Source organism: Doryrhamphus excisus, linkage group LG16 (genome assembly GCF_037039965.1).
Source record: "Doryrhamphus excisus strain RoL-2023G ecotype Guam linkage group LG16, RoL_Dexc_Guam_v1.1, whole genome shotgun sequence".
Taxonomy (NCBI): Eukaryota; Metazoa; Chordata; class Actinopteri; order Syngnathiformes; family Syngnathidae; genus Doryrhamphus; species Doryrhamphus excisus.
Window position 1 is genome coordinate 16,427,528 of NC_136372.1, and position 23,952 is coordinate 16,451,479.

The window sequence follows — 23,952 nt, forward strand, 5'->3', positions numbered from 1 at the left end:
AAAGTAGACCAAACTAGTGTGTAGGGGAAAAAAGAAAAAAGACGCCATACCACAGAAGAAAATTCATACTGGACCATAATATGCATGTTTTAAAAATAAATATGAGCATTTTAAAAATTGAATGATAAATGAGTAATTTTAAAAGCAATTGTTATAGCTGATAAGTTGCAGTTAAAAGATAATACTAGAAATGCAAACATGTTTCAGAAATTATTTAATGTTTTAATTGTTTTAATTTTTAAAAATCTTTTCATGTATTCTCATTATTTATTGAACAAAAACTTTTTAATTTATTTTAATTTATTTACACATTTAATTAAAACAGTATTAGAAGTGAGTAAGTTAATATGGAAAGACAAGCACAACAACAGAGGCTTATTAGTGAATATTAAATCAGCTTCATAAAGTACACAAATAAAAACAACATCACATACAGGGTGGTACTTTGATCATGTTTCATCTCATGTAGCATGTAGCATCTCGATATAGCAGAGCCAACCGCTTCCATCCATTTCCCTGAATCTTTATTGTAATTATCAGGTTTTAAAGAGACAGAATCGTGACAAAACAAGCCAGTGCATCACTGATCATAATAGCTGAACTAGGCACATTACTACATTGCTGTACATTATTTCCAAATAAAAAAAAAAATCTATGTTAAAACCACACCAAAAAAAAAAGATTAAAAAAATTAGTGCTATATTGTAAGCAAATATCTTGAATTAAAAATAATCGGTGGTACTGATGGGAGGCACAATGCACATAGAATGTCATGTTAATATGTGCTACAATTCTTTTAATAAATAGATTTTGTCTCATTTGAGGACAAAATGGTATATAACAATGACAAAAAAAATAATAATAAGCACACATTCCTAGTTCAAGTTTGCATGTTGTCATGTTTAAATCCCAAATATCACAGCACGTCATCGCTTTAAGTGTTCACCGCTAAAATAGACGCAATCACAGACATTGTCCAAATCCTACCCAATGGTATCGCTACACTTCCTCTATGCTATGTTTAACATACACTTTACTACTCGTTACTAAAGACATTAGTACTTCAGTCTTAGAATAACTATACGACACATACACAGCAAATATATATGTACAAAATAATTCATTTGTTAATCGCTTTTTGGGGGAAAAAGGTGAGGACCCAGTGAGACAAAACTAATTTGTTGTTGTGTTGTTGTTGTTTACTGCAATACAATGGAACCATGGTTAGCATCCACCCTGTTTTTCGGTTAGCATGTTTTTTTGGTTAGCATACCACATGACAATATTAATACGCTGAGTCCAATTGTGTTTTTTGTGTTTTTTATCACTACGACCTGGTTAGCGCAGTTTTTCCCAGTTAACATCCAAAATTTTGCCTTGGTTTGCATACATTTTCCGGTTACAATATGACAATATTAATACACCGCATGAGTCCAACTCTTTTCTCAATGTATTTTATCAAAAAAGCAAGCTGTTAGCTTGCTAGCGCAGTGGAACCTCGGTTAGCGTATAGATAAATATTAGCACATTGAAAATCAATACCAAAGTTTTGACTCATTGTGTAGATTTTCTGGTTAGCTTACAATATGGCGCTGCATCTTGATGTGTTGTTAATACACCAAGTTTTTATTACAAAACATCCTTGTTAGCAGTTAGCAGTGGAACCTTTCTGTTAAACTATCATTGTAAAAGTATAAAAAAACATATTTTGTTAACATTTTTGCCTTTCTGGAGCGGATTTATTGTGTTCATATGATTTCTTGTGGGGAAATTTTGGTTAGAGTCTGCTTTGGTTAGAGTTACACCGGATGAACGACGCTAACCAAGGTTCCACTGTATTTCAAATCATATATTATGTTATATATTCCAGAAATATAAAAATTTATCAAACAATGAGCCGTAAATGTACATTGTGAAGCAGGTCACATGTCTGTGGGTAATAACTAGTACACTAAAAAGTCAGATTAGCACCATGTTGATGTTAGTCCTCTTTTCATAGCTGTGTAGAGCAGCTCATGGAGTGGATGTTCACCTAGATTTTATGCAAATCGGCCTTTGGCGGAGCAATATATCTAGCTGGGGAAATCAGATGACACTTGCCAAACCTGAATTGCAAATTGACACAGCAGTTCATACAATAAAATGTATCCTGAACAATGTTTTGGTAGCTACAAATCCACCCAGTGAGATTCATTGTGCTTTTTTTTGCAATGGAGGCTGTGGCCATCAAAGTGACACAGGATGCTTGAGATTATGGTAGTGATACTGCAACGTGAACATACTGCACAATTCTTTTCCTTGATAACCTACATCCAAGTGGTACGTACACCCCGGGGGAGGGGGGTTGTCGACACGGTGACGTCTACTTGCGTTTCCTGAGCACCAGGTACATGACGCCACTGATTAGAGTCATTGGGAAGCTGACCCAAGCCAAAATATAGGAGGATCCATAAGAGCCGTCGTGGAGGCTGGTCACATGGAAGGACTTGTTCTCAGCCGTGTAAATGGACGCCGCGATCATCACGCACAGAGCTGAAGGGAGGAGCATAAGGAAGAGGGCGGGAATTTGAATTTGGGAACATGCTAAGTTAATTAGCGACTCCAAATTGTCCATAGGGATGAATGTGAGTGTGAATGGTTGTTTGTCTATATGTGCCCTGGGATTGGCTGGCCACCAGTCCAGGGTGTATCCTGCCTCTCGCCCAAAGACAGCTGGGATAGGCTCCAGCACCCTCGTGTTCTTCGTGAGGATAAGCGGATAGAAAATGAATGAATGAATTAACCTCCTAAATTTGTTTTTTTTTAACATTATTAGAGCTCTCTAGACATGAAGTAGCACCCCTATAGTCACTTATACACTCCTATAATTCATTATTTATGACATTACACAACTCTTTTGTTGGAGACCCAAGTTCAATTCCACCCTCGGCCATCTCTGTGTGGAGTTTGCATGTTCTCCCCGTGCATGCGTGGGTTTTCTCCGGGTACTCCGGTTTCCTCCCACATTCCAAAAACATGCTAGGTTAATTGGCGACTCCAAATTGTCCATAGGTATGAATGTGAGTGTGAATGGTTGTTTGTCTATATGTGCCCTATGATTGGCTGGCCACCCGTCCAGGGTGTACCCCGCCTCTCGCCCAAAGACAGCTGGGATAGGCTCCAGCACCCCCCGCGACCCTCGTGAAGAAAATGAATGAATATTTCTTGATGGCTGTTTGTGTTTGTGTGTCACTCACAGGCCAATATCTGAATAATCGCGGTGAAGATGAATCTCTCTCCTTGCTTGAGCCTGAAGAGCTGAAGAATGAAGACGAAGAAGCTGATGCAGCATAAAATGGTGGCCAGGATCATGGTGGCCTGGACTGTCTGCAGGTAGGCTGGAGAGAGAGAGAGACGGAGAGGGGGGGGGGGGGGTCGATTTGATATCATTATCACCGCGTCACATACCGTACACCGTTCCTCACCTGCATCAGGCGTATGGCTCTTCTCCACGGGGTAGCAGGTGGCATTGCAGGAGTACCACAAGTCCGAGTAGATCACATCCTGTCCGGGCGGAGACACCACCCACCATGCCTGGAGCACAAACATTCTCTCTTGAGGGTTTGTTTCCAGTGTTGTCATAACAATAAGCAGTGATCTGTACGTGTGGGACGGCGCTCACGTTGTGTATGGTTGCAACAAAGAGCAGGACGGCCGCAGCCACGTGGAATAGGATGATGAGGAGTAGGATGATCAACATGGCTGCCACCCTCTGTCCGCGGAACTCTTTTACTGGTTGATGAATGCCAAGATGGGCTTCGGTGTCGCTGGTTGCTTTTCCTTGTTTCCTTGTTTCAGCGCTTCTCACCTCTTAGTTTGTTTGTCTGGAGCAGAAATGACATGTCAAGATGATCTTTCTATTGACTTACGATGAAATATTAATAACGCAACAATGTTTCTGATCTGTTACCACTTTATGGTTAAGCTGGTCCTGCGACGTATAAATAAATACTGTGTTAATTCATACTGACCGAAGAGTGAACATTAGAGTCGACAACCATGAGAGGGCGCTCTAGGCTTCTGATGGCGACGCTTGTTGTGTTAGCTGAGCACAGTGGTGTCCATAGCGTGGCCCTGGGGCCATTTATGGCATGCAACTTTTTTTTTTATTGGCCCGCGGCAGAATATAGCAAAAATGGGTAAAATAAATAACACAAAAGGGCAAAATATAAAGAGAATATGCTGAAATATTGATACTAATTTGATATTTATTTTTTTATTTTCAGTATGCAGTCCTTACTGGAAAAAATTTGGACACCTCTGAGTATAAAAATCTGTTTATGACCTTCTAAATATGTTTTTTTATTATTATATTTTATATAATACATATATAATAATAATATATTTATTATTATATAATTATTACTAATTATATAATTATATTTTATATTATACTAATATATAATATAATATGATATATATGATATATATATGATAATATGATATATATATTATATGTATATAATATATATTAATATAATATATAATACATATATTATGATAATATATTTATTATTATATAATAATTATTATTAATTATATTTCATATTATATTAATATACAACATATAATATATATATATAATTATATTATATTAATTATATAATTATTATATAATAAATTATTACTAAATTATAATTATTATTAATAATTTAATAATTATTATAATATATTATTATTATTATATATTATAAATATATTATGATTATATATGATATTTTATATAATATTTACATAATTATTAGAGCCCTCTATACATAAAATAACACCCCTATAGTCGCATTTTACACCCCTGCTACTCAATATAGAAAATGTAATAACATAGTAACATACTGTATGTAGTACATAATATAGACTCACACATGTTAGCATTGGGAGAGTTCCTTGTTGCTGTTTTTTGGTGTAGTACTTCCTGCGGTGGCTATTGTCATTAATATATTTTTGAGTGTTTATTGTAGTATTAATCTTTTTGTTAGTTTAGGCAGATTCACCTCTCTACTGTTTATGGTAATTTAATACTTGAGCAACACAAGTAAAAAGTACTACATTGGAGTTTAGAGGGGAAAAAAAACTCATGTTTGCATTTTGTTCAGTTTATAATCCATCGAGTAATTATATGATTCGAATTCTTGGGAACTGCCACTCAAAGCGAACATTAAAAGGAGCTGAGCGGACGTTTAAAAACACATGCGAGTGCACATACACACACATAAACACACACACACACACACACACACAGCAAAGGAATTAGCCCTCTCTGCCAAAATGGAGTCGTAGTAAAAACAGACTCCTCCCGCCGACAGGAAGCAGGCGGCAATTTTGTGTGAGCGCATATGGCTGTGGGGGTGTTACCAGCAGATAGGCCGGCCCGGTTTTGAGGTGGAGAGGACATGAAAATAGAGGCTAAATCATGAAATGATGGCGTGTATGGGCTGAGGGTTTAGACTGGAATGTAAACCTGGACTACTTGTGCTAAACAATCCTCAACGTAACCTAAACGTAAACATGTTTCAACCCAAATTGTGATAAAGAAACCACTTTCTTATTAAATATCATAACAAAGTGTCTCCAAACTTTTGACTGCTCGTCGATATTACATGAACGTTGTGTATATTCCCAACTTCTAAGTCGATATAAAACACCCACTAGCCAACTAAAATATCCCACATACCTCTCAGTACCACGTAGTGCAGTTCTACTCCACTGCAAACTGCGGGCCCACAATAATAAACGTATTCATCATGAAATATTAAAGTCAAAGCAAGGGAACCCCAATGGGAAACACACACATACAATATTTAAACTATGTAAAGCCACAATATAGAAACATGTTGGAATAATTAGGTTTTATTTCAACTGCATTGTGTGAACTACTTGCCTCTATTAGTAGAAGCAACTGGAATAGCCACAAGAATATGCCGGGTACAAGAGTATTGACCTACTAGTAACTGTTACTTCAGTGTTGACATTTATGGACTTCTAATAATGTCATTGTGGTTTATTATACAAACAAATACATTAAAAACCTTGGTTAGTGTCAGTAATCTGTTCAAGAAGCTCCAACACTAACCAAAACGTATTCCAACCAAATTAATTAAATACATTCATTCATTCATCCATTTTCGAAAGCCACAAATGTTAAGAAAAAACAAATTTTTTAATAGTTTTACATGTATAAAGCAAATCTAAATGCATTTAAATGACTGAGACACCACCTGCCTGTTTTGCCATGAGTTATTCCTTGAACTCAATAGTGTTTCTCGCCTCAAGTCTCGGCTTTTGTTTTGATCACCTGGCTGCAAAATAATCTAAATCGGCGCCGAAGAGAGTTACAAGTGCCAATATTTTAGTAAAGAATGGTAGAAACACGATTGAATTTAAGAAATAACTCATGACTAAACAGGAAGGTGGTGTCCGTGTTGATCACATCTGTTCATACGCATTTTAAAATTGTTTAACACATGTAAAACTATAATTGTAAAACTATACAAATGTGTTGTGTATGTGTCAACATAGTTGTGACTTGTAACTGTGTTCGTTAGCAAAGAACTACAGTCAACCATCGATGACATCACAGACAGGCAACAGCACTAACTTTCCATTTGCTAGCAAAATGCTGACAAGGACATTTAGTGATAAAAAAATACATACAAAGATGCACGCCATATGGTATGCTAACCGAAAAAATTGGTTGTAAATTTTCTCCTTTAACCGAAAAACAAGCTAACATGGGGCGTATGCTAACCGAGGTTCTACTGTACAGTAAAAAGGGTCGTATTTCTAACGTAGTTGTAAATGGTGATGAATTCATTCATTCATTCATTTTCTACCGCTTATCCTCACAAGTCGCAAGGGGTGCTGGAGCCTATCCCAGCTGTCTTCGGGCGACCAATTAACCTAGCATGTTTTTGGAATATGGGAGGAAACCGGAGTACCCGGAGAAAAACCCACGAATGCACGGGGAGAACATGGAAACTCCACACAGAGATGGCCGAGGGTGGAATTGAACTTGGGTCTCCAGCAAAAGAGTTGTGTTTTGTCATAAATAATGAATTATAGGAGTGTATAAGTGACTATAGGGGTGCTACGTCATGTCTAGAGAGCTCTAATAATGTTTAAAAAAAATTTTTTAGAAGGTTCGTTCATTCATTCATTTTCTATCCGCTTATCCTCCTCTCCGAGCTGGGAGGTCTGCGCGCCAACCACTCCTCCACCGTGCAGCCCTAAATGGCAATTAATCACGATTAAAAATTTTAAAAAATTTAAATAAAAAAAATTGTAATTTAAAAAAATTAAAAAACTTAATTTTTTAAAAATAAAAATAAAAAAATAAAAAAATTTAAAATTACAATTTTAAAACATTTTTAAAAATCATTTCACAGCCTTAATTTTCGTTAATAACAGTGCTCTCTTTCTTGACTATCACTTAGCAGTTATTTGTAAGTGTGACTGCACTAATGCTCACCTCAGACACCGGCCAACAGCTGCACACACACACACACACACACATACACACACACACATACACACACACACATGCCATATACATCGGCCTCGCTGGTCTGGCATGCATTACATTGTCTTCCCAAATCTCATGGTCTATCCGCCACAGTAGACGTGTGTTCACAAAGCAGCAGCTGTGCAGTGTCAATCAACGAGCAAATAACCACCTCGGTTAACTCATTTAGACACAATCCTGCAGCCACCAGTTGCAAAAAAGTGTGAAACCGCTCACGTTTTTAGCATTAAAAGCGTCCTATCAGATGGTAGCCACCAAATACAACCATTCCTCCTTTCCACTCACCCTTATAATAGGAGGCGAGGGGACTCTGTGCTTGTGTGTGTGTGTGTCTGGTTGGAAAATGCTGACATTTAATGTCCTTTTCTTTCATAAAAACACAAAGCCACAGACTTAACTGGGCCTCTGAAACTCACTCCCCCGTCTCTCTCGCTGTCGCACTCTCTGCTCAGCTCTTCTCTTGCTTGGCTTTTGGCAAAAACCAATGAAAAGTGATGAATAGAGAAGAAGAACGGCAGTGTAGCCCTCTGGCTCCAAATGAAAAATGTGACTAAACGTATTAAAGCTTCCCCCTCGGAAACCTCTTGGAAGGATCTACTACCAGCAGACGTTTCAGTGTGGAGTGCTTTGTGTCTTGCCCTGGGATACAATTTGGCTGCAGTAGTTGAACTTTATTTTGAAGGACTTCTAGTCATTCGGTAATGAGTGCAGAAATAAAATTGCACCAAAAGTATTGTGAAGATGGAGGGGGGTCTGCCCCAACCCGTTGCTTAATTATATTTATGTATGTCTGTGTGTGTCCATATGTGTGTGTGTGTGTACACAGCAATCAGAGTCCAAGGTCTATTTTTAGTGAAAACACAAAAAGCATATCTTCCCTGTCATGGAGTCACGTTTTGTTTATAGGAGAGCAAACACACACACTTTATATAAACAAACTTCCACCCATTTACATTCACCAGTTGAAAAAATATTTCTATAGACTGACTTTTCCATAGAGTCAGACTCTTAAGATAAGCTATAAACTATTGTGATGGAAAAATATTATACTGTATGTATTCTTTTTAGAACTCTTTGTAGCTTTTAAACCAGTGGTCTCAAATGTGGCCCGCAGGACACCAGTTTGAGGCCCCCGCCGTGATATGAAAGTTTAATGTTAGTGCGGCCCGCGCAAGTTTGATATGGATGCTGTATGGTATCATGTACCCAGAAAAAAATGATTACGTTTGATTAATGTTCATGTTAAAGGTTAAATAACTGTTAATAGTTATCCTCCCTATCCGTGTGGAAGTGGTACGTTTTTGGGTTTGATATGGATGCTGTATGGTATCATGTACCCAGAAAAAAAATTATTACGTTTGATTAATGTTCATGTTAAAGGTTAAATAACTGTTAATAGTTATCCTCCCTATCCGTGTGGAAGTGGTACGTTTTTGGGTTTGATATGGATGCTGTATGGTATCATGTACCCAGAAAAAAAATTATTACGTTTGATTAATGTTCATGTTAAAGGTTAAATAACTGTTAATAGTTCTCCTCCCTATCCGTGTGGAAGTGGTACGTTTTTGGGTTTGATATGGATGCTGTATGGTATCATGTACCCAGAAAAAAAATTATTACGTTTGATTAATGTTCATGTTAAAGGTGAAATAACTGTTAATAGTTATCCTCCCTATCCGTGTGGAAGTGGTAAGTTTTTGGCTATTTAAGTTGAAAGGAAATAACTTGAAGGCTACCGTTTAGGTTGCTAGCTCTCTAGTTTGCGAGTTAGCATGTGTCTCAAGACCCTGCATTTGCGCAATATGTTGTAAATAAAAAGAGTATAAATGTGACTATAGTCGTGTTTTGTCATGTCTACAGGGCTCTAATAATGCTTTGTTCATTTTAATCTGAAAAAAATAATTTGTCTACCCAACAACTATATGTGGTTTCTTAAGTTTTTATTATTTGCCGTTTTATTATTATTATTATATTTATCTATTACTGATTGATTTTCTTTATTCTTGATTTGTTTATTTATTTTTCATCTTAATTTGTGTAGAAAAATAAAAAGTAAGATATTTGAGAACAGTGTCCAACAAGCAAGTTCACCGAGCTCCCGATCTCATTTTACATCACTGAATCTATTGGCTTCTTCCTCCTAACTGTCACTTGATAAAAGTGGACGTGATTATTTACTAATACGACACTGTGTGGCATACTAGGAGCGTTCGAAATACAATAAATTGATTTTTAGGGTACTGAATCGATCGCAAACTGACTGTTAGGTTTCGCCGCTCATCTGAGCAACCTTTGTCGGTTCATGCTCAAAGATTAGAGCTGTCCTATCTAGTCTTTGAGCATGAATGATGAATGATGAGAGGCGAAACGACAATACGGACAGTCCAGTTGCGAACGATTCAGTATCCTGAGAATCCAATGACCTGGATGAACGAGAATACTACTGATGAATTTCCAAGCAGGAGCCCCTTAAGTCTAAACAACCTCGGTTAGTGCGTTTCTTGGTTAAATGTTTACCGGTCCGGTTACCATACTTCCTTGTAATTCATTGTAATTCAGTACAAACCAGGCTTAAGTCGAAATTTGGAAAATCCAGTGCAGCAGCACATATTAACAGTCAACTATGAGATTCCTGGTATCATTCAGACAATACCTTGTGCGTACACAGTACACAGGTTCTATGTCTTCAGGCATAAGTCCCCCATGTTGGGCAACAGGAAATTATACAAAATATCCCAGCAATGAAACAACATTAAGACAAGCTAGTGATTGGAAAACAAAATTATATTCAAATTGGGACCATTTGGAGCACACAGTTGAATTACTTAATATCACAAACACAATGCAAGGAGTAATTGTTGTGTGTTGTGTGTGTGCATGTGTGTGTGTAGTCAAAACTAATTAGGATCTTGTAAAAAAAAAAAAATGGACAAATGCCCACATAAACACATGCATGTTTTTTTCCAGCAGGGTTGAAAGACTTCCCTCTGACTTTGGTATTCTTTCATGTCGGACATTGACATGTTTTTTAGTGTGAGTCAACGCGTGTATTTCACGCACATTCCCAAAGTGACAGGCCTGAGTAATGGCTGCTAAATGATGAGGGAATATCTGATGTGCATTTCTTTTCAGCATCCCTACGTCATGTTGTTGTTGGGTTTTTTTTTTTCATCTGTTTCGTCTGTCAGCACCTTTGAAAATACCTCATCACATAATCAACCACCTCTCTGCTCCTGTTGCGTTTATGATGACAGAAAATATTGGAAAAACTAACACTGGCGTTTTGGCTTGCTGGCAGACAGGAAGCAGATAGGAGCTCATATTACTGGATACTACTTTGAAGCTTTCTTGGGGGGGGGGCACTTATGGATATTATATTATATAGTCTCCAGACTTTATATATTGTTAGATCATGTGCATTTGTAAAAACACCATCTTTTTATATTTAATGACATTCAAAATATAGTTATATTATGAATATTATTTGTATTTAACAACATAATAGTTGTTTTTCAATTAAATCCAATAGTACAATATAAACACGTTACTTTTCTGTCCCAACCGTTGTTTTATTCTCAATTTTGTAGATTACCAATTTCTTTGTCCGTCCTTGAACGCATCATAGCTGTGTTGCTCCAATACAGAGTAATAGTTACATATAATATTCTGTGATACTGCAACAAATACACATTTTTCCCGTGCTGCTTTCGCCTCATCGTTGTTCCCAAGTGCTAATAATTTGTGTAAATGGTTTGTTGACGTTATTATGTCAGTGTTGATCGCTCCTGTTCCTATTTATTCGGTGTCAAGTTAATTTATGCTAGCACACTGCCCGTCACCCACACATCAAACAACAATGTTATAAACAATCGCCAGGCTAGTAGTTTTTATTCATTTCCTACTTGTTGGGAGCAACTTTTATGGGGCGGAAGTGCTTTTATTGTGAAGGCCGGAAATGTGTTGTGGGTAGTCATCTTTCCTTCATGTGAAGATTTCACAACGTAAGCAGTCAAAACCCTCTGTTCGATACTCTACTGTGCCTGTCTTTGTTTTATACACATCATATCAATAACCAGCGTTACATTACATTACAATGACATTATTTTTAATAACTTTTATTTGATAATCCACCGAACACATCCACTATAGGCCTCCATCTTTTATTAGCACCGCTAGAGGGCGCGGTTTCTTTATAGCATAATACGCGTAGGCGTGTGACAAAATTGATTTATGAATATGATCTTTAACAGTTTTTCGTTATCCAATATCAATACAAAAAGTCTAACAACAAATGTGAAATTACGATGACGTTTTTTTTTTACAGACAAGTAAACTAACAAAATGTCACGTGCTGTATTTAAACGTGGCTGTGCCATATGGAAGCGTACAAAAAAGCAAATTGGAATGTTACCAACAGATGAAACATGTTAATTAAATATATATTATTTCAGATGGATAATGAAAAGAAATATGTTTAAAATTGTTACCTTTAAAAAAATGTATTCATTCATTTGGTTGCGCACGCGCACGCACGAGTGGCTGACTACGCCCCTTTCATCACAAACTTTGCTATGCGTTACAAATACACAAAGTGTATTGAAAACATCAAGTACCACACAGTCCTACACGATTCGCGTTAAACTAATAATACTGTGATTTAGTATTTTGCTCCAGGAATAACGCACACGAACGTGACATATATAAAACGTTGTAACATATAGAAAAAAAAACATTGTGTAAACATTGACTCACTCACCGAGCCTGGACCCAAAGGAACGCACACAAAACAGCCCAGCACCAAGCGGCTCAGCCTTGGAAATATTCAAGTCAGCAAGTATGACAAGAACTGCACAACACACACACAAAAAAGTTACAGACGCACTCTTGCTCGCACACTGGTCCGACTGCTGACGTGAACGCGCGTGGGAAGGGCTCGAGCTGGGCCTGGGTGTGGCTTTGGGACAATATGTGCGCGCGTGTGTGTGTGTGTGTGTTTGTGTGTAAGAGAGAGAAGGGGTGACAAAAGAGTGATGACAAGCGGGAAGTGGATAGAAAAATCATTAAGGGACCCTGAAGGGGCCTTAAAAAGGGTGGAGTTGATGGGTTACATTGTGATTTTACAACATATTTGCAAATGGTCATTCATTCATTTTTTACCGCTTATCCTCACGAGGGTCGCGGTGGTGCTGGAGCCTATCCCAGCTGTCTTCAGGCAAGAGGCGGGGTACACCCTGGACTGGTAGCCAGCCAATCACAGGGCACATATAGACAAACAACCATTCACACTCACATTCATACCTATGGATAATTTGGAGTCACCAATTAACCTAGCATGCATGTTGTTGGAATAATTTTACTTTATTTTAGTTTTATTGTGTTCGAGATTCATTGTTGTACGTTCCCCCAAGTGCACATTCATTCATTCATTTTGTAGCGCTTATCCTCACGAGGGCCGCAGGGGTATGCTGGAGCCTATCCCAGCTGTCTTCAGGCAAGAGGCGGGTACACCTTGGACTGGTCACCAGCCAATCACAGGGCATATGTAGACAAACAACCATTCACACTCACATTCATACCTATGGACAATTTGGGTGTCGCTAATTAACCTAGCATGTTTTTGGAATGTGGGAGGAAACCGGAGTACCCGGAGAAAACCCACGCATGCACAGGGAGAACATGCAAACGCCACACAGAGATGGCCGAGGGTAGGGAAAGACAAAATAAGAAGCCAAAAAGTTACCACTTCCACACAAAATATGAGAACTCATTCATTCATTTTCTCCAAATTATCCTCACGAGGGTCGCGGGGGGTGCTGGAGCCTATCCCAGCTGTCTTCTTCGGGCGAGAGGCGGGGTATACCCTGGACTGGTGGCCAGCCAATCACAGGTCACATATAGACAAACAACCATTCACACTCACATTCATACCTATGGACAATTTGGGTGTCGCTAATTAACCTAGCATGTTTTTGGAATGTGGGAGGAAACCGGAGTACCCGTAGAAAACCCACGCATGCACGGGGAGAACATGCAAACGCCACACAGAGATGGCCCAGGGTGGGGAAAGACAAAATAAGAAGCCAAAAAGTTACCACTTCCACACAAAATATGAGGAGAACTCCTTCATTCATTCATTTTCTCCAAATTATCCTCACGAGGGTCGCGGGGGGTGCTGGAGCCTATCCCAGCTGTCTTCTTCGGGCGAGAGGCGGGGTATACCCTGGACTGGTGGCCAGCCAATCACAGGTCACATATAGACAAACAACCATTCACACTCACATTCATACCTATGGACAATTTGGAGTCGCTAATTAACCTAGCATGTTTTTGGAATGTGGGAGGAAACCGGAGTACCCGGAGAAAACCCACGCATGCACGGGGAGAACATGCAAACTCCACACAGAGATGGCCGAGGGTGGAATTGAACTCGGGTCTCCTAGCTGTGAGGCCTGTGCGCTAACCACTCAATCCACCATGCAGCCCATAATTAATGATTAATAAATAACCGCTGTTTTGTGGCTGATATTATTAGTCAAAAAACATCGAAAGACAACTTATATGGACTAGCATCAGTAATGTTAATGACCTTCCACACTGCATTTTATTAATAAATTGAATAATATTGCAGAAAATCATAGAAAATCAATCTCCAACCTTCTAAATTAATTTCTTAAACATATTAGAGCCCTTTAGACATTAAATAACATCCGTCTAGTCACCTTTGACATTTTATTTCCCAGTATAGTCGAGGTATGTGTTGCTGTAAATGCGTTTGCTGTGAGACAGGAAGTGACATCATGGATTCAGAGTTGAGTTTTCGCTTGGGTGGGTTATGACTGCAACCTGCCATAAAAGCCTGTTTTTGCGGCTAACAAGTCTGGTGCTTGTGTGTCTCACAACACACAGCAGCATTGCAGGAGCATTACTGACAACTAGTGGCCAGTGTAGAGTACTACATAGTATTTTAATGTTTTTGAATGCATCTTATGTTTGTATTTGGGTTTATTTAGTGTATTAGTGTATTTTTTGTACTTTTTCAAACCTTACTAGTTTATTTATTTCTTTCCTGCGCTCTTCATGCGCCCTTTTTCAGGACGATATGGGTGTTCCTGCAGCACACCTCTTTTGGTGCCGCACTTCAACCTGTCACAAGTCATCTTATGAGAGATGAATAAATGCGAGCACGTGGACTATTGAAGTATTTCATCTGAGGATGAATAACTGATGTATTCATTTACCTGCGGGGGTTTGAAAAGCTGGTGTTTATTCAATGACACACCCATCTCTCGAGGCACATCAGCTGTGGGGTGGAGCCACTGTGCCATTGTGAGCTGTTCCATGCAAATAATCGATAACGGAAATATCAACAGTGGAATACAACCTCAACATTAATCCACAGCGTCCCGATCTGTTGTGTACTTGACTAAAAGTATGCATTGTGATGCCTTGGGGGTGGGGGTGGGGGGGTTCATGTGTGGAGTCATAAGAACATGGTTAGCCAGGAGAAGAAGAAGAGCTCATTGTTGAGGATTGTTACGCCGCAAATAATTCTTTGCATTTCTGGGCTACAACACGAGACTGCAATGCGGGGAATGAATGCGACTCAGCCAGCAGTACATCAATTACACGTGAGACGCATGTAATAAGCATGATAACCTGATTAGGGAAAATGTCCAAGTGGAATACAGAAAACTTAAAACCAAGAGCAGATATTTAATCCGGAACAAAAGATTGAATGGCTGTCCGGTATGTTGACGTAACATATGAACAGTTATTTAGCTACACAGTAGCATAAAAAAAACATGTCTTGGAGACTAAAAAGGCTAAATTAACATAAGCAAGTTTCAGAGAAGTTCACCGAGCTCTCGATCTCAATCCATATCACTGAATCCACTGAATTCTTTACTCTCCAAGCTTTGAATATTGTACATATTTCTGCCGAAATGAAACCTTTTTCAGCATAAAAAATGCTAAATCAGGGGTGGGCAAAATGCGGCCCGGGGGCCACATGCGGCCCACCAAGGGTTTGAATCCGGCCCGCCAGTTGCTTTCTAAGTATTTCAAGTTTTAACATACAAACTGGAAACATGACTTGAAAGTTGGATGTCTTATTTACGGGCGGCATGATGGTCGAGTGGTTAGCATGCAGACCTCACAACTAGAAGACCAGGGTTCAATTCCACCCTCTGCCATCTCTGTGTGGAGTTTGCGTGTTCTCCCCGTCCATGCGTGGGTTTTCCCACATTCCAAAAATGTGTTATTCAGCTACACAGTAGCATAAAAAACATGCCTTGGAGCCTACAAAGGCTAAATTAACATAAGCAAGTTTCAGAGAAGTTCACCGAGCTCTCGATCTCATTCCATATCATTGAATCCACTGAATTCTTTACTCTCCAAGCTTTGAATATTGTACATATTTCTGCCGAAATGAAACCTTTTTCAGCATAAAAAAATGCTAAATCAGGGGTGGGCAAAATGCGGCCTGGGGGCCACATGCGGCCCACCAAGCGTTTGAATCCGGCCCGCCAGTTGCTTTCTAAGTATTTCAAGTTTTAACATACAAACTGGAAACATGACTTGAAAGTTGGATGTCTTATTTACGGGCGGCACGATGGTCGAGTGTTTAGCATGCAGACCTCACAGCTAGAAGACCAGGGTTCAATTCCACCCTCTGCCATCTCTGTGTGGAGTTTGCGTGTTCTCCCCGTCCATGCGTGGGTTTTCCCACATTCCAAAAATGTGTTATTCAGCTACACAGTAGCATAAAAAACATGCCTTGGAGACTACAAAGGCTAAATTAACATAAGCAAGTTTCAGAGAAGTTCACCGAGCTCTCGATCTCATTCCATATCACTGAATCCACTGAATTCTTTATTCTCCAAGCTTTGAATATTGTACGTATTTTTGCCAAAATGAAGCATTTTTCAGCATAAAAAAAGGCTAAATCAGGGGTGGGCAAAGTGCGGCCCGGGGGCCACATGCGGCCCACCAAGCGTTTGAATCCAGCCTACCAGTTGCTTTCAAAGTATTTCAAATTTTAACATACAAGCTTTTTTACAGGCGGCACGGCAGTCCAGTGGTTAGTACGCAGACCTCACAACTAGAAGACCAGGGTTCAATTCCACCCTTTGCCATCTCTGTGTAGAGTTTGCATGTTCTCCCCGAGCATGCGTGGGTTTTCTCCAGGTACTCCGGTTTCCTCCCACATTCCAAAAACATGCTAGGTTAATTGGTTGTTTGTCTATATGTGCCCTGTGATTGGCTGGAGACCAGTCCAGGGTGTACCCCGCCTCTTGCCCGAAGACAGCTGGGATAGGCTCCAGAACCCCCCGCGGTAAAAAATGAATGAATGAATGTCTTATTTTCTCTTGTTATGTCTACTATATGAAGTAACATGAGCGTAAAGGCAACTGTGGGGGTGTTATTGCATACCTGGAGGGCTCTAATAATGTTAAAAACTGTATTTATTGAAGGTTGTACGTAAATACAAACAATATTCTATGTATAAATAAAGAATCCTACTGGACATATTTTGATTTAAGTGAGTGGATGAGCCAAATTACAAAAAAAAAAAATACAATAGCTGCAAAGAGGGGACTTTTCATCCAATGAAGCTTGTATATTTTCCTGCATTATCTTCTCCCACACAGCATTTTCATTTAAAAGTAATATAAGTGCCGTCCTTGGGCAGACAATTGATTGGATTCTTTACAAATGCGTGTTTCTATGCCTGAACAACAGGTTGCCATAGACCGCAATTTGCATTTGGAATGTTTGCACGTGTATAGTTGCAGTGCACGCAGACAAGAACTAGCTAACGTAGCTACATACATACATACATACATACATGGACTGTGAGGCATTCACACAAGAGAGGAATAGTCAGTGATTGCAACGTCACACAATGTGTTCACTGTCTTGACTAATTGACACACAGACACACGCATGAATAAGATTCCTAAGTCTGAAACCCTCACGTGGCAAAAATTGGATTGTTCCGTCTGGGTGCAGAACTGGCTTGGGCTTTCCTGAGTGGAGTTTGCACGTTCTCCTGTTGCCTTAGTATCGTCACAGGGTCCAAAAATATGCAAGTTAAGTATAATGGAGACTCAGTGTGAGTGTATCTGGTCTGTTAGCCAAGTGTAATCCAGCTATAATATAGTGTCCTTGGGTTGCACGGTGGTCAAGTGGTTAGCGCGCAAGCCTCACAGCTAGGATACCCGAGTTCAATTCCACCCTCGGCCATCTCTGTGTGGAGTTTGCATGTTCTCCCCGTGCATGCGTGGGTTTTCTCCGGGTACTCCGGTTTCCTCCCACATTCCAAAAACATGCTAGGTTAATTAGCTACTCCAAATTGTCCATAGGTATAAATGTGAGTGTGAATGGTTGTTTGTCTATATGTGCCCTGTGATTGGCTGGCCACCAGTCCAGGGTGTTACCCCGCCTTTCGCCCGAAGACAGCTGGGATAAAGGGAGGGGGGACAAAACAAGAATATTCTATTTCAACATTTTCTACACAAAGTACAACAGTGAGTCTCGCACACAATAAAACTAAAATAAAGTAAAATTATTCCAACAACATGCATGCTAGGTTAATTGGCGACTCCAAATTGTCCATAGGTATGAATGTGAGTGTGAATGATTGTTTGTCTATATGTGTCCTGTGATTGGCTGGCAACCAGTCCAGTGTGTACCCCGCCTCTCGTCCAAAAGACAGCTGGGATAGGCTCCAGCACCCCCTGCTACCCTTGTGAGGAAAAAGCGGTAGAAAATGAATGAATGAAAAACTATAACCATAACAGCGTAACTGTGTTAGTAAAAAATAACCACAGTGTCAACAGCTGATGACATCATAGACAGGGGACAGAGCTGCCCTCTGGTTTGTCTTTCCATGTACTGTATTAGCAAGCTAATCAGCTGCTAACAAGAACGTTTACCAACAGTGTTGGATAACACCACAAAACAATGTATGCTAACCAGAAAATGTACACAAACCAAGGCAAAATTTTCAATGTTAACCAAAAAACACATTAACTGGGGTGTATGCTAACCGAGGTTCGATTGAGGCTCACTATGGAAAAACATAACATATCGAATAGCAGCACCGCGGTTACAAATGGGTTGTCAATTTCCCTATAAATTGAATAATATACAAAATCAAATGTTTTGAACTGATTTTTTTTTTCAACTTTATTCGCAAATATTGCTTTATTCAAGATTTGAATGAAAGATTTTGTACTTAATGTACAGAATAACATGTATGTACATGTGCATGTACACGTTTCCCACTTTAAAAAAGACCAACCCATGTGACTAATGAGAAGCAAAATAATGTGATATTTTACAACAACATTGACATGGTCGTGATGGATGCCACAGGAAACGCTGGTTATTTCCTGTTTCCAGCCGCAGGTCGGGTCTGTTTTTAAAAGTGTTGCTCAATGGTGATTGTGTCAGTCGTACTTTATTGACGATTATTGATCAGTGTGTTGTTATCAGTGTGTTGATTTTCTAAGGCAGCACTTGTGTGACTGTGTGAGGGTCACTAAGTCACTTCTTCTTTAGCTCCTCCTACTCCTGTTGCCTTGCATAGGCAAATGGATGAAAATGTGTGGATGCAAATATTCCACCATGGAAATGAGTAGTATGTGCGGATGCTCTTTAATCTTAAACGGACTGATCAAGTTTTGAATGGAGACATTAAAATATTTTAGCTTCTCTATTTGTTCATTGTCTCTATCGTCCCGTGAAGAGTCCCGATCCTCAGCTTGGGAAACCCAAACAACAGTCAATGCAGCTGAGGGTGGATGCAGTAAGACAGACATTTTTAATTTATTCAAAGAGGGTTACAGAACAAAATCGTCAAATGAGCGTGCAGGCCTCACAGCTAGGAGACCCGCGTTCGATTCCACCCTCGGCCATCTCTGTGTGGAGTTTGCATGTTCTCCCCGTGCATGCGTGGGTTTTCTCCGGGTACTCCGGTTTCCAAAAAAAACATGCTAGGTTAATTAGCGGACTCCAAATTGTCCATAGGTATGAATGTGAGTGTGAATGGTTGTTTGTCTATATGTGTCCTGTGATTGGCTGGCCACCAGTCCAGGGTGTACCCTGCCTCTCGCCCGAAGAAGACAGCTGGGATAGGCTCCAGCACCCCCGCCACCCTCGTAGAGATAAGCGCTAGAAAATGAATGAATGAATGAACCTTCTAAATGTGTTTTTTTAACATTATTAGAGCTCTCTAGACACGAAGTAGCACCCCTATAGTCACTTATACACTCCTATAATTCATTATTTATGACATTACACAAGTCTTTTGCTGGAGACCCAAGTTCAATTCCATGCTCAGCCATCTCTGTGTGGAGTTTGCATGCCCCCCCCCCTGCATGCGTGGGTTTTCCTCACAAGGGTCACGGGGGGTGCTGGAGCCTATCCCAGCTGTCTTCAGGCGAGAGTCGGGGTACACCCTGGACTGGTGGCCAGCCAATCACAGGGCACATATAGACAAACAACCATTCACACTCACATTCATACCTATGGACAATTTGGAGTCGCTAATTAACCTAGCATGTTTTTGGAATGTGGGAGGAAAGCGGAGTACCCGGAGAACATGCAAACTCCACACAGAGATGACTGAGGGTGGAATTGAACTCAGGTCTCCAGCAAAAGAGTCGTGTAATGTCATAAATAATGAATTATAGTAGTGTATAAGTGACTATAGGGGTGCTACTTCATGTCTAGAGAGCTCTAATAATGTTAAAAAAACCACACATTTAGAAGGTTCATTCATTCATTCATTTTCTAGCGCTTATCCTCATGAGGGTCGCGGGGGTGCTGGAGCCTATCCCAGCTGTCTTTTTCGGGCGAGAGGCGGGGTACACCCTGGACTGGTGGCCAGCCAATCACAGGGCACATATAGACAAACAACCATTCACACTCACATTCATACCTATGGACAATTTGGAGTCGCTAATTAACCTAGCATGTTTTTGGAATGTGGGAGGAAACCGGAGTACCCGGAGAAAACCCACGCATGCACGTGGATGAGGGTGGGATTGAACTCGGGTCTCCAGCAAAAGAGTTGTGTAATGTCATAAATAATGAATTATAGGAGTGTATAAGTGACTATAGGGGTGCTACCTCATGTCTAGAGAGCTCTAATAATGTTTAAAAGAAACGGAGTACCCGGAGAAAACCCACACATGCACGGGGAGAACATGCAAACTCCACACAGGGTGGAATTGAACTCAGGTCTCCTAGCTGTGAGGTCTGCATGCTAACCACTCGACCGCCGTGCAGCCGAGTCTTTTTTTTTTTTTTTTTAACATTTTTATTCTATTTTAGGTGCGCTTTCGGGTTGTGAATGCAGGCAGTATTTTTAGATTTATCTGTGTAGGTCCCCTCAACATGGGACAGAGGGAAGGAAACGAGAGAGGAAGCGTTCTAGGAAACAGTTTGACTGCCAGCATTGTTCCACAATGTCACATTTTCTGTCGAGTTGACCTCGTCTTTATCATAACTATCAATATTTTTGTCATTTTTGACTAATATTGCATCGGTTCTCCTCTAACTAGTTTCTTTGTGCATTGTGTTTCCGGCCATGCCCAAAGTAGTCGCTCACGTGCACACAAACACACACGTGCGCGCGCTGAGAAACAGGAACAGAGGAGGTGGGGGGGGGGGTTGCTTCCTGTCTGCCCCGTAGATGTGTTTGCTTCATAGTGTGCTCGTGTGGCACGTTTCCAGATGTTCCAACTGCTGGAGATGAAGTTTAATGGCCGTGCGGGCGACCCCCCCCCCTCCCGCTGTACATGAAAGGAACGCCGCGGCAACAGAAGGCACTAATTACTCTTGCTTGAAACATTCATTAGGATGTATATTCGTTCCAAAAGACTCCAAAATGTATTGGATATAAATTAAGAACCTTGATCTCAAACCTCATCAAACACGACAACATCTGACCTCGCAAATGCTCTTTTCCATGTGAAAGCATAGGAATTCCCACGGAAAGCCAACTGTGACGACCTGTTTCATATTTTCTTGCGTTTTCATTTCCTGTGAAAGTAATGGCCCGGGTGTCCCATTCTGTTTTTCAATAAAGCGTAGCTAAATTACTTGTTCATTATATTAAATACACATGGAAAATATCATTTGTATATTCATATATTTATTCTTATACTGGACTCAAGGCCACTTTGATATTTACTAAAGCAACACATGGAGATATGCTGAGAAATTTGATATATTTCTTGTTGAAAAAGCCCATTATTAATAGATAAGATAATAGTAATTGTTTGACTAATTTTACTTTATTTTAGTTTTATTGTGTGCAAGACTCACTGTTGTACTTTGTGTAGAAAATGTTGAAATAGAATATTCCTGTTTTGTCCCCCCCTCCCTTTATCCCAGCTGTCTTCTTCGGGCGAGAGGCGGGGTACACTCTGGAACTGGTGGCCAGCCAATCACAGGGCACATATAGACAAACAACCATTCACACTCACATTCATACCTATGGACAATTTTGGAGTCGCTAATTAACCTAGCATGTTTTTGGAATGTGGGAGGAAATCGGAGTACCCGGAGAAAACCCAGAGATGGCCGAGGGTGGAATTGAACTTGGGTCTCCTAGCTGTGAGGCCTGCGCGCTAACGTCCTCGTCCACCGTGCAGCCTGGTTTAAGTTACATTCATTCATTCATTTTCTACCGCTTATCCTCACGAGGTTCGAAGGGGTTGCTGGAGCCTATCCCAGCTGTCTTCTTCGGACGAGAGGCGGGGTACACCCTGGACTGGTGGCCAGCCAATCACAGGGCACATATAGACAAACAACCATTCACACTCACATTCATACCTATGGACAATTTTGGAGTCGCTAATTAACCTAGCATGTTTTTGGAATGTGGGAGGAAACCGGAGTAAACCCATGCAAAACTCCACACAGAGATGCCCGAGGGTGGAATCAAACTCGGGTCTCCGAGCTGTGAGACCTGTGCGCTAACCACTCATCCACCGTGCAGCCCTTTTCCTAAAATAATTCCATAATTAAATATTATCGGTGACATAAAAAATGAATAGACAATTTCAATATTTCCCCTTATTTAATATGACATGTCACATTCTGCTTATTTTGTACTTGTTGTGGTTGCTGGTTCGATCCTCGGTAGGTGAATAGACTCCAGCACATTTCTAGGATATTTTTACATGTGTAAAGTGAAAAGTCTAAAAAAGGAACCAAAGCACCTCAAAATGAGTGGGTGTGGGTGTGGACGTGTGCACCTTGTTGTTTTCATGTGAATATGTGCAACAATAGGAGTAAAATGATATGCATCAATACTGACGTATATAGCGTGACACCTGATATGCGGTAGAGAGGTTGAACCTGTTAGTGAGAGCGGTGCTGAGGGGTTTTGTGGCCTCGGGCGCTTCGGGTTGATGGGGACCGCTTTGTTGTTTAAACAAGCCTTGACTTCAGACCCGTGTGTGTGTGTGTGTGTGTGTGTGTGTGTGTGTGTACAGTATGGACGTGTGAACTTGTAACTGCCGCAGTGTGACCACAAATAGTCTGCAAGCCTGGCTAATCTTCCTTCCTTGACACAAACAGAGTAGACGGAGACAAATGCTTCCCTTCCTAACAACCAAGAGCATTTTTATCGTCATATCCAACTGCCACAGCGCACACACACACACACACACACACACACACACACACACACACACACCGTCAGCCAACACATAAGAATTTACACATACAGTCCATGCAGGCTGTTCACGGCGACGCCATGTCAGAGGTCGTGTCAGGATGCCATCTTTATTACCACCTTAAAGTGGCATCGTGCTCGCAACCCTAAACAGTAGGAGGCGCTCACATGTGTTGCATTACAAGCAAGGACTCTGCATCAGCGGTCCATTGCGGCGAAAAAACAGGCTTCACTACACATCTTAAAATAATAAATCTTGGGGTTCTGACCAGTGGCGTCATTACGCCTATTTTAGGGGGGCTTCTTAAGTCCCCCTAAATAATTTGATATATTTTTTTGATTTTTTTTTATTGATTTAAAAAATTTATTGATTTTTAAATTTTTTTTATTGATTTTTATTTTTATTTTCTATTTTTTTTACAAAAAAAATATCTGACAAATTTCATATAAAGCAGGCAAAAGCAGGCTAATAAGCAAGCCAATAAGCAGGCTAATGCTAGCCTAGTAGTAGTAGTAATAATCAGAAGATATATAATAATAATGATAGTAATAATAATAGACTAATTAATAATATTCATTCATTTATTTTCTACCGCTTTTCCTCACGAAGGGGTCGCAGGGGGCGCTGGAGCCTATCCCAGCTGTCTTCTTTGGGGCGAGAGGCGGGGTACACCCTAGACTGGTGGCCAGCCAATCACAG

At 40.2% G+C, this 23,952-nt stretch overlaps 1 protein-coding gene and 1 long non-coding RNA gene across 2 annotated transcripts in view; one reads left to right on the plus strand and one right to left on the minus strand.

Annotated features, from left to right (window-relative positions):
* LOC131103328 (uncharacterized) overlaps positions 1-23,952 on the plus strand; it is a 29,345-nt gene that overhangs the window by 3,606 nt on the left and 1,787 nt on the right. The window contains exon 3 of the long non-coding RNA XR_013629930.1: positions 3,239-3,372. This is a non-coding gene — a long non-coding RNA (uncharacterized LOC131103328). The remainder of the gene's footprint in view (positions 1-3,238; positions 3,373-23,952) is intronic.
* Positions 280-12,463, minus strand: emp2 (epithelial membrane protein 2). The gene is made up of 5 exons (XM_058049489.2): positions 12,315-12,463; positions 3,662-3,863; positions 3,465-3,573; positions 3,237-3,377; positions 280-2,532 (listed from the first exon to the last, which is right to left on the minus strand). The coding sequence occupies exons 2-5, from the start codon at positions 3,737-3,739 to the stop codon at positions 2,363-2,365; spliced, it is 498 nt and encodes a 165-aa protein (XP_057905472.1). The 5' UTR covers positions 3,740-3,863; positions 12,315-12,463; the 3' UTR covers positions 280-2,362.